Source organism: Marmota marmota, unplaced genomic scaffold, assembly GCF_001458135.2.
Source record: "Marmota marmota marmota unplaced genomic scaffold, marMar, whole genome shotgun sequence".
Classification (NCBI taxonomy): Eukaryota; Metazoa; Chordata; class Mammalia; order Rodentia; family Sciuridae; genus Marmota; species Marmota marmota.
In genome coordinates, this window is record NW_026007246.1 from 66954 (window position 1) to 78841 (window position 11888).

Genomic DNA, 11888 nt, shown 5'->3' on the forward strand with positions numbered 1-11888 from the left:
AACAACTAGATACTAAGAAAAAATATGTTTAATAAGTGAATTGATTTCTTGAAGGGAAAGGACATAAAATCAATAGAAATTGTATGTATATTAACAGAAAAGTACCCATCCTGAATCATTCTAATTCCATTAACAGGCAGTTTTGTGTCTCATTTGAGTCTGGTATCTTCCTCAGTAAAGACACAGAAATCCATGGAGAATGACATCTTTAACCTTGGCATGGGTGACAGCTAATGTGAAATTAAACACTGAGCCTTTGGGAATGAAGCTATTTTTACATGAATGTGTTCAGTGGTCATTGCATTTATGAATGTTCCTAGTTTCACCTGATATGTGATATTTATAAGTCTCCAATTTATCATTCACCATTTAAGGCTGTCACACAGATGAAAATGCAAATATTATTGGAAAATATTAGTGCAATTGCTTGCATAAAGTTTATCTGGCATGCACCTTGATTGCTAAAGCTATTTTGATATTGATGACCAGTTAACTTATCTGTACTTAAATATTTAATTACTATGTTTGGAGTTTCAAAGAGTATTGTAGTAGGTCATTTCAATTGGCATCTGGAAGCAAGAAAAAAAAAATGACCAGGAATTTAAATTGACACATATGCCTACCTTTTGCTGGTGATGTGCATTAGCATCCATATCATGAAGCCTCTTCTGTTCTGCCTCAGATGATCTGTACAAATCTGACTCTGCTGACAAATGCACAGATAAACTTAAAGTACTTAAAAATTCATGCGAAAGACAAATTATCCAAATTATAAAAAGGAAGAGTAATAATAATCATATAATTTTATTTGTCCAGTTATATTTTTATTGAAGTTTTACTTTAGAAGAATATACATCATGTGTAAAATTTGTATTGCTGTTTGTGTGTGGGCCTATGTATTTTACCCCAAAACATGTGTATCCTTGGAAAATACTATAATGCTTACTTCAGATCCCAAGTCTTTATCCTGGGAGACAGGGTGTTTTTCAATTCCAGGGTTTTCTGGAAACCTGAGAGGCTGCCTCAGCCTCTCAAGTACCTGCAATTATGGATGTGTTATCTCTGAACCCCATGCATACTGACATGCATACTGACATTGAAGAGTAATTTTACTGGTCCAATACTTCAGAAAACCACATGGGGAGACACTAGGTATCCACCATGTATGATGCCTATAATAACTCACAACTTGATCCATTCAAGTTGAATGAAAATTTCACAGTAAAAAATTTTTCTATGTACACTATAATCATCACACTTTTACTATCTCTTCCTCAATTATTAAATTTTAAAAATCCATTGTACTTCATTGTGTTCCAAATAAATGATTGCATTTACATCTTAATAGAATGAATTCCATATTATTTTTCTTTTTAGGTTCCATTTCTTCTCATATATTTTTTTTCAATCAAAATTGCCTCTGTCTTGCAAAACATTCATGATTATGCCTGTTATTCCTGACATAAAATGGTTTTCTTTCCTTGGGACTACCTCAGACAGATTACAACTTTTGTGCTGAGTAATAAACATGTGAGTTGTAAAGTATTCATTTTCCTACCCAGTTCATCAGTTGCTGGACTTGAGAGGACTGCTTTTATATCATAATACTGTCAAAAGCTTTATTTATTTCCACCTGTAATTGAATTTGTGGTAAGAACTAGAGGAGAAAATAGGGGCCAGGGATGATGTCTTTTCTAGAGATAGAGATTAATGGAGACTTCAAAAGTGAGGTTATCTGCCAGAGGGAGGAAATGCTGAGGGCATGTGAGACTGTACATACACACAGGGCTTAAATGGAACATGCCTGACTGACTATAGGGATTGGCAAGGAGAACTGCCAGAGGACATCTCAGGCAGAGAGAGGGATCAAAATACATAGTGAGGAAAAATTTGTATTAAGAAAGATTCTTAAGAAATTTAAGATGCTTGGAAATCCATGTTTTAGAGAGGTATTATGGTCATATATGCACTATATGCATAAATAGCAAAACCAACCTCAATGTGATAAGCATGTGACCATGGGTGGAATGTGCGTGAATGGAGATGAATAATGAGAAGGCAGTAGTGCACCTGAAAATTGAATCAGGCCTGACTGGATGGAATTTTTCCAAAAATACAGAGGGTATAAAATTTTCAGTGAGATTTATGGAACCCCTTTTAATTAAATGAACAAAGAAAGAAAGTGGCTCACAAGACTGTGGAACCAACCTAGATGCCCTTCAATAGACGAATGGATAAAAAAAATGTGGCATTTATACAAAATGGAGTATTACTCTGCATTAAAAAATGACAAAATCATAGAATTTGCAGGGAAATGGATGGCATTAGAGTAGATTATGCTAAGTGAAGCTAGCCAATCCCTAAAAAACAAATGCCAAATGTCTTCTTTGATATAAGGAGAGTAACTAAGAACAGAGTAGGTATGAAGAGCATGAGAAGAAGATTAACATTAAACTGGGATGAGAGGTGGGAGGGAAAGGGAGAGAGAAGGGAAATTGCATGGAAATGGAAGGAGACCCTCAGGGTTATACAAAATTACATACAAAAGGAAGTGAGGGGAAAGGGGAAAATAATACAAGGGGGAGAAATGAATGATAGTAGAGAGGGTAGAGAGAGAAGAGGGGAGGGGAGGGGAAGGGAGGGGGAGGGGGGATAGTAGAGGATAGGAAAGGCAGCAGAATACAACAGACACTAGTATGGCAATATGTAAATCAATGGATGTGTAACTGATGTGATTCTGCAATCTGTATATGGGGTAAAAATGGGAGTTCATAACCCACTTGAATCAAAGTGTGAAATATGATATATCAAGAACTATGTAATGTTTTGAACAACCAACAATAAAAAAATTTAAAAAAAAAATAAAGTGGCTCACTATGCTTTGAGATCCTGACTGTAACACAAGGTTTCAAATGAGATGTGTAATAAAATGTAGGAACTGTGAATGTTATTTTCCTATACCATGTAGTTTGTTCTGTAAAAATATCTTCCTGTGTTGAAGGAGCTCGTTTAGGTGCTTGGTGCACAATTTTCTGAAACCTGGATTTAGAAAACACACTAGAGAATTAGAGAGGTCTGTGGGAGAGGTTCAGTGAGACAGCAACTGCTTAGCATGCAAAAAGACCTCTTTTAGTGCCCACTATTGAGGTAAAATGAAGAAATAAAACATGTCATAGAATGTTTAGCAAACACTTCATTGGAATGTGCAAGCATATTCTTGATTTACAACTCAGTAAAAATTTCTAGAAAACTGTTTGCCAATAAATAACACATTCATTTTATATAAAAGCAGTAAAATGAATTACATGTGTGTTGAGTAAAGTCACAAGACTCAAAGTATTAAAACAAAACCAGGAATGTGGGTTCAGTAATATTTGCAGTTAAGTTTCCAAAGGAAAAATCATTTTTGAAATGATCAATTATACAATTATTTCGAGATGCAGAATGAACTGTATTTAAAGGAGGAAAGAAGACCCCTGAGAAATTCAATGTCAAAGCTGTTAAAATGTGGCAGTACACATCTTTAGTGAATCTTAGCAGAATCTGTTAATCCATTTTATTATAAGTACTTTTCTAATCCCTTATTTGCCTTAGAATTGACAAGTCTAAAGTAGTGAATTCATCAAAGTTTTTAATAAAAAAAAATAAATAAAGTAGTGATTTAATTCCTGGGGAATATATAATTGTTTGCTCATCATGGAGAGTTTTCTGATGTATGTGTTTAGAGAAAGTCAGCTAACACCATCTGGGTGTTTATCCATACCCATGTGGGAAACTGGTATGTCTTCTTTTCCTGTATCAGGTGGCTCNATGTTGCCTGAGGACCAGGATCTTTGGAATCACTATAGAATGTAATGGACATGGAGAAGGAAAGACTTGCTCAGTCTGAATGAGATTTTGGACATGATCCCCAAGAGATGATTCCTTACATTTTCAGAGTTCCAGTGTAAAATTTGTCAGCTTCCAATTCCTCTGAGTTAATTTGAATATAGCTCTGGATTTTACCTTAGGATGTCCCTTCAAAGTCAAGTTTAGAAGAATCTGTAATCTTCCTCGAACATCAATTTTAGATACCTGTGGGTTTGGGGAATGCTCCGCAACTATTTGTACTTCTTTTGCCTTTTCCATTTGCTGTTTCTTCCCTGTGCTTTTGTCCTAGGATGTAGCAAAATGTTGTCACTAAATTTTGTACATGCCTAATCATTTATGGTAAATAAACTTAGCTTTGTGGCATCAAGTGTTTACTCCTCAATTCATTTCCAAGTGTGAATAAGTCATGAAGGTTCAGAAAGATGTACTCTCCCCTTCATTCATCTTTGTAATCTGAAACTCACAAATTCTTCCCACATTTTGAAAACCCTGCTCTTTACCCTTCTCATATGTGGCTTGAATTTCCCACCCTCTCCTTGGTAAAACTTATTCCTTTTTTTCTTTTTGATTGCATGTACTCACTGTCTTTCTTAGTCTTCATTACATCTTATTCTTTATTTTTCCTTATTTCAGATTTCCCTGTGATAGAAGCATGTCTTAAATGCAACTCACAATTGTATTCATTTAGCAATACTCCCAATTTAACCTGTGAATGAAACCTAATGTGATGCCACTTCTTATCTTCCTTTTTCCTTGCTGGCTATTTAATAGACATATTCTTTGACAGTTATTCTATGCTAGTGCTCATATTTTTTGGCAATACTCTATTATATTTTGTATCCTATGTGTATCTTACCTTTTACATATCCTTTTATTTTATTCTTTGTGATTGAATGGAATGCACCAAATAGACAACAAGTGCACTCCTCATTATCTTGCTCGGAATCACTCTGTTAAAAATAATGGCAGTAATGGGTTACATATAGATTTCATATCACTCTTTAGACACCACCATGTTTATAGATATGAAGTCATTGCAATTGGAGATAAGACCATTACTTTGTGCAACAGTACTTTCCAAATGAGACACTATCTCATGCATTCCAGATGAAGCTGAGATGCTTTCTTCATCTGGCTTCTGCTGGGGTAATACCAGGAAGAATTAAGAGAGAATGTTTTCCCTGATAACAAACACTGATATGCATATATCTAAAACAATTTAAACCAGTGCTTAACTAGCAAACATACTCAGCAATACTACAAACACAACAGAAAATTTATTTAAAACTCTCTTGAGAAATGGACTTGATATTATACAGATTCAACATTTTAAACAATAAAGGGCCATTATTTAGTGTTAAAATTGATGTGTTAAGAGATTTTCAAATCTGTCACTTTGTGTGGAAATAAAACACACTTGGACTTGTTTGAGTCACCAGAGCTTGGAAAATATGAATGCCATTTAGAAAAATATATATAGTCAAAAACTTATTTTAAAAGGAGAGAAATTCAGAATGAAAATGTGTCTATATTTTATGTAGACAAATGGGCACACTCAATTTGGTTAGAGTATGCAACACTTTTCATTTAAGAATAACTAAAAGGAATTCCAAGAAAGGAAGACACTAGCAAAGTATCATGCTGTGTTTACTGTCTGAATATTTTCAAAGATTGGATCCAGGAAAATGGTTATATGGCTGCATAATAAAAAAGACAGGCTGTGGGGAAACACTGGAATGCCATGACCCAGAGCCAGTCAACAGATAAAACACAGAATCATGGCTCTTAAAAATTGAAATTCATTTGTAGAAGGAATAGGCTGCAGCTGTGCCAGGGAAAACTAACTGGATAGAAGAGAGGAATCTTGCCTCTGGTGAGCAGCAGAGAATCTCACCCACCCAATTAGGAAATGACAAAAAGCAAGAGATAGTTCTCAAATCAGGAATTACAAATTGCCCACAGACATACCACATTTGGTCAACATCTAGCACTCAAGGAAATACCATTCAAAACTGCATTAACATTTCAGATTTCCCCAGTCAGAATGACATTTATCAAGTAGTTAAATAATAAATGCAGTGCAGGATGTGGCAGGAAACTACAATCTTACACTATCATACTTAAAATTATGACTTCCATGCTGGAAAACATTATGGAGATTCCTTTGGATACTAGGAATATGACTGCCACATGACCCAGATTTCCCACTCCTTGATCTGAATTCCAATGTATGGAAATCAGTATGCACATGTTGCATATGAACTTTGATGTTTTAGCACTACAAGTCAAAATTATAAAGTTATAGGACTAACTCTGATACCCATCAATAGAGTATGGAAAACAAAGCATGTGGAGATACTTGGCACTGAGTTTGAGCAAATTAGTTCTTCATGATACACCATTATGTCAAAATGAATACCCAATGGTATATGAAATCACTGTGTATAGTGATTTTATAGTATATGAAATTTTAGAATATAAAATATAAAGTTGTAACAGAAAAATCTCCTTAATTTTATAAAGGAAAATATTTTAGAGCAAAATTAGGAAACTAATGTAGATACCTTTCAATTCAAATATAACTTTTTCAGCAAAGGAGAGATTGGATTTTTGCATAGATATAAAGCTGAATTTGAATTACTGCCAAATCTCCCTGGCAGAGTTAGAGTATGAAAGCATGATTCTCTTTTTGCTGACTACATTTTACATATTTTCTTCTTGGAATACAAGAAAAAATATATATTCATATTTTGGCAAAAACAGTGGTTATGGAGGCACCCATAACAAGAATTAGGGACATGTAAAAGAGAAACTGAGATATAGATATGCTGAGAGCTTTGGGCAGCTAGAATTTGGTCCTCTGGTCTGCCTAAAGAATAAAAGATCATGACACTTCCATTGAAACATATTGTTTGAAGTTGTGTGACATCATGTGCCAAAGTTATGTCTGGCAGAAAAATGTTCTCCTGCAGAACAACAAACTTGAGCAGACATGCCAGGTATGGTTAAGACACTCAGTTGAGAAGCATTTGGAGTCCTTATCCACATTTCCACCACACTGGAGCTTTAGAACTCTCCTGCGGATTAAATAAAATCCTGAGGTCAAACACCATTGAGAAAGGTTCCTACAATGTATATCTGTGGGAGAGATCTAAACCACGGCATGTCTAAACTTCTCAGTTGCATAGTCAACTATCTTCACAAAATGGTGAAGGTTATCCATGATCATATTATCTCAGGATAGTAATAGAAATGTGCTGAAAACTCTCACCAGGAATTCATGTGTTATGCCTGTTGGACAGTTAGCAGCAGTGTGGAGGTCTAAAGAACATTAACTCTTTAAATGGTAGTTTAGAAAAATAATAGTGAGGGTAAAGTGCTATTTTGAGAATTCAAGTGACAAAATATTCAAGGAGTGTTGGGCATTGTCAGATACAGTGGTATTTTCCTTCAGTTCCCAAAAGAAATCACAGGTTCTGTAAGGAGGCCATGACTTCCATGCTCCAATAGGTTGCCAGGAAACCCCTCAGAGACATGGAATCTTGTCCACCTTTAGACCACTGACTACAGAAATCCATCAGGTGGTCTGCATTACATACTAGTCCCCAGGCTCCATGAACCAGAGTATGTGTCAGGAAGTTCCCACATTAGATAGACCCATATGTCTGAGTACATGAACACGTACTGAGGGTGAGGGTTTTCTTCAAATTGCAAAGTTCCCTCAGCATTGTGTGTGGTGGGGGACAAAGGAGCAGAGGAGCTCTGCTTATTCATGCAAAATAACAGGTTAGGCCTTTGGGGGATATAGAGCAAATAAAGAAATAGCTGGATAATATTTGTTTCCCAGAACCTCCCCAAAGTTATGTGTGTCTAAAATTAGAAATCCTAAACAGAAATATCTTCTTTCTACTATCTTAACATTAGGAAGTCTCAAGCTTTCGCTATTGTTGTTCTTGATATATTTTTGTCCATTATTTGTATGGGTTTTCCATGATAGTTAATTTTTCACATTCTGTCTAATTTTTTTAAAGAGAGAGAGAGAGAGAGAGAGAGAGAGAGAGAGAGAGAGAGAGAATTTTCTAATATTTATTTTTTTAATTTTCGGCGGGCACAACATCTTTGTATGTGGTGCTGAGGATCGAACCAGGCCGCACGCATGCCCGGCGAGCGCGCTACCGCTTGAGCCACATCCCCAGCCCACATTCTGTCTAATTTTTTATGAGAGTTTTACTCCATTTCCTCTTCCTCACCCCTGCCACCCCCACCCGCTCCCTGGTCACTATTGAGAGATCTTTTTTACTCTCATTTAAAATCCTTTCTTTTACCATTTTATTGCATTTCCTCCTTATCTCCTCTTCTGCCTACCTTTAGTCCCACCACTTTCACTCTTCTTTTTTTAAAGGTGTCCTAATAATTGTATTATAAACAAGGCATCTTTTGTGGCCAGAAAAATATTGTTATTTCCTTCTCCTTTTCTTAATTTTGTGCTGTTATAGAGATCATTTGAAATACCTATTTTATATACAGTTGATAAATATTTTGCTTTAAGCTCTGATCATTGTTGGAGTTTATTATCTCCTCTAACAGAGATTCTGGAGAATGAAAATTGCATGAATAACATGCTAATTTTCACACATGGTACTCAGATATAAATTGTGCCCAGGACACATTCTAAATGGAAACCTGCACACTACAAATACCCACACAAGAAGTGTAAGAGAAGTCCATTAAAAGCATGCAAATCCACCACCTACTAACACAGACAACATGAGAAACAGAGGCAAAAAGACATGTCCAAAATTTCATGATTTTCCAGTAATTGCATCCAATGTCCTAGGTCTAACAACAACAAAGTAGATAAGATAAATATATTTAATAAGTGCATTGATTTCTTGCAGGAAAAGATATAAAATAGTTATTGTTTGTACATTAACAGAAAAGTACCCATTCTTGAATTGTTCTGATTCTGTTAACAGTCAATACTTTTAACCTCAGCATGGATAACAGGTAATGGGAAATTAAATGTCAAGGCTTTGGGAATGAAATTATTTTATATGAATAGGTGCCGCAGTCTGGCTGGGCACAAATCATGAGCTACTTGAAGATTCAAGCAGGAATGAACTTTATTTTTAGAACCCATGCCACACGCTGCCCATGCGAACTCTCCAGGAACTCTCAGAGAGCTCCATTGGAACTTCAGGAACCTGGAGAGCAATCAACTGGAACCCAACCCGTGAACTCCACCCACGCAAACTCTCTAGGAACTCTACAAGAGCCCAACGGAACTCAACCAACCCATGCAAACTCTCTAGGAACTCCGCAAGAGCTCAAAAATAGCGGGCACCCGAGGCAGCAGGAACCACTCCTTCTGGCAAAATGCTAGGCACCATCTTGACCTGGTTGTGGCTCTCAAAATCAATTGTAATGGTACCAACCTAAGACAGGAGGCTGATGCCTTGAGTCAGCTCATCCAATGACGGGTAAGGACCATATGTAGTATTGGACAACCTAAGACAGGCATGGTCCCTAAGCCACATACTTGTTGTTTAATTAAACAAAAGGGGGGAGATGTTGAGAGCCATGGCCAGGTCAAGATGGTGCCTGGCATTTTGCCAGAAGGAGCGTTCCCGCTGCCTCCGGTGCCCGCTATTTTTGAGCTCTTGCAGAGTTCCTAGAGAGTTTGCGTGGGTGGAGTTTGCGGGTTGAGTTCTGGTTGATTGCTAGAGAGGTTCCGGAAGTTCCAGTGGAGCTCTCAGAGAGTTCCTGGAGAGTTCGTGTGGGTGGCATGCAGCGTGGGATGGGATCTAAAAATAAAGTTCTTCCTGCTTGAATCTTCAAGTGGCTCCTGATTTGTGCCCAGCCAGACTGTGGCAAATAGGTTCAGTGGTCATTGCAATTATGTATATTCCTAGTTTCAACTGGCTATTCCTAAATCTCCAATTTATCAATAACCATTTAAGGATGTTACACAGAATAAAATGCAAACATAATTCAAAAATATTAGTGTAGATGCTATCATAAAGTTTATCTGTAATCCACTTTGATTTCTAATGTTACTTTCATGTTCAGGACAAGTTAAATTCTCTGTACTTAAATTACTGTGTTTGGATTCCCAAGCAGTATTTTACAGGGTCATTTCATTTGGCCTGATTTACCTTCTGGAAGCAAGAAAATGAGAAGTAATCAGGCATTAAATTGATACACATGCATACCTCTTGCTGGCTATGTCCAGTATCATCAGGCCTCTTCTGTTTTGCCTCTGATGATATGTCCAAATGTGACTCTGCTGAAAAATGCACAGATTTACTTAAATTACTTAATAAATTAATGTGAAAAACATTAAAAGGAAGAGTAGTAATAATCATACAATTTTATTTTGTCAATTATAGTTTTAAATTGAGTTTAATTTTAGGTGAATATATCTACTGTTTGAAATTGCTGGATTTTTTTTTGTAGGCCTGTGTATTCTACACAGGGACATGTGTATTCTTGGCAAATACTATAGCTCTTACTTCAAATTCCATGTCTTTATATTTGGAGACAGGCTGTCTGTGAAGTCCCTGGTTTGCTAGTAACCTGACAAGGGCCTCCCTCTGCCTCTCAAGTACCTGCAAATCCAGATGTGCTCCTCTGAACCCAGTACATACTGACATAACTTGGGAGTAGTTTTACTAATCCAATACTCCAGAAAACCATTTGGGGAGACATTAGGTGTCACCATGCATAATCTCTATAATAACTCACATAAGGATCCACTCAAGGTGAAAATTTCACAGAATAAAATTTGCATTTCCTTGGAACAAGAAGCATCACATGGTTTACTATCTCTCTGTTCAAATATTAAGCTTTAAAAACCCATTGTACTTCATTGTTGGTGTTCCATATAACTGATCACATTTACATCTTGATACAATGAAGTCCATGTTGTTTCTTTTTCATTCTCCTTTTCATTTCTTCTTCTTTATTTTTATATTAGGAATCTTAATCTTTTGAAAATTCCATGATTATGCCTGTTATTCTTGACATAATCTGGTTTTGCTTTCCAGGGGGCTACCTGAGACATTTTTTAGCTTCCCAACTCCATAGTAAGCATTTAACCATCAAATGATTCCTCTTTTGTCTAGTCCATCAGTTCCTGGACTTGAAGGAACTGCTTTTACATCATGTTGCTCTGAAAAATTTTATTTATTTCTAAATGTATTTAATTTTGTGGTAAGATCTAGAGGAGATAACAGGTGCCAGGGATGAAAACTTTTCTTGAGGTAGTGATGCATGGAAACTTCAAAAGTGAGGTTATCATCCAGAGGCAGGAAATGCTGAAAGCATGAAAGGCTGTACATAAGATAGGGTTTAAACGGAACATGTTTGCCTGACATTATAGTGATTGGAAGGAGACCTGCCAGAGGACATTGCAGACATAGAGTGGGATCAACATAGAGAGTGAGGCAGAATTTGTACTATGAAAGATTCCTAGGAAAGCTAAGATGCTTGGATATCCATGTTCTAAAGAGGGCTGATGGTAATATGTGCAGTATATACAAAAATATCAGGACTAACCTCAATGCTATGAGCAGGCAAACATGAGGGGCATGTGTGTGAATGGAGATGAGTGCTAAGAATGTAGCATTGCATGAGTTTGTTGATGCAGGCCTGATTGAAATGAATGTTTCCAGAAATAACAGAGGATAGAAAATTTTCAGTGACCTGTGTTGAATGAAGTTTAATCAAATGAATGGGCCACAGGAATGTGAGATTCTGCTCCTGACTGTAACTCACTCAAGGTTTCAAATGAAGTGTGTAATAAAATGTGTAATAAAATGCAGCAACTGTGAATGTTGTTTTCCTTTACCATGTAATTTCTCCTATTGCAATATCTTCCTAGTTTGAGGGAACTCATTTAGAAAATTGGTCAGAAATTTTCTGAAATTTGGATATACAAAACCCACTAGAGAATCAGAGAGGTCTGTAGTAGAGGCTCAGTCAGACAGCAACTTCTTCGCATATAAAAGCATATCATT

At 36.4% G+C, this 11888-nt stretch overlaps 1 protein-coding gene and 2 long non-coding RNA genes across 3 annotated transcripts in view; 1 reads left to right on the forward strand and 2 right to left on the reverse strand.

Annotated features, from left to right (window-relative positions):
* Positions 1-724, reverse strand: part of LOC107133685 — a 57568-nt gene extending 56844 nt beyond the window's left edge. The window contains exon 1 of the mRNA XM_048797685.1: positions 624-724. Within this exon, the coding sequence (XP_048653642.1) occupies positions 624-653 (30 nt within the window). The 5' untranslated portion in view covers positions 654-724. The remainder of the gene's footprint in view (positions 1-623) is intronic.
* The window catches only part of LOC125614796, a 9213-nt gene extending 3688 nt beyond the window's left edge, over positions 1-5525 (forward strand). Inside the window, exon 3 of the long non-coding RNA XR_007345362.1 lies at positions 5337-5525. This is a non-coding gene — a long non-coding RNA (uncharacterized LOC125614796). The remainder of the gene's footprint in view (positions 1-5336) is intronic.
* LOC125614795 lies at positions 3817-10208 on the reverse strand. Its single transcript, XR_007345361.1, has 3 exons — positions 10083-10208; positions 4727-4820; positions 3817-4155 (listed from the first exon to the last, which is right to left on the reverse strand). It is a non-coding gene; the product is annotated as an uncharacterized LOC125614795 (long non-coding RNA).
* Between the last annotated feature and the right edge of the window lie 1680 nt (positions 10209-11888).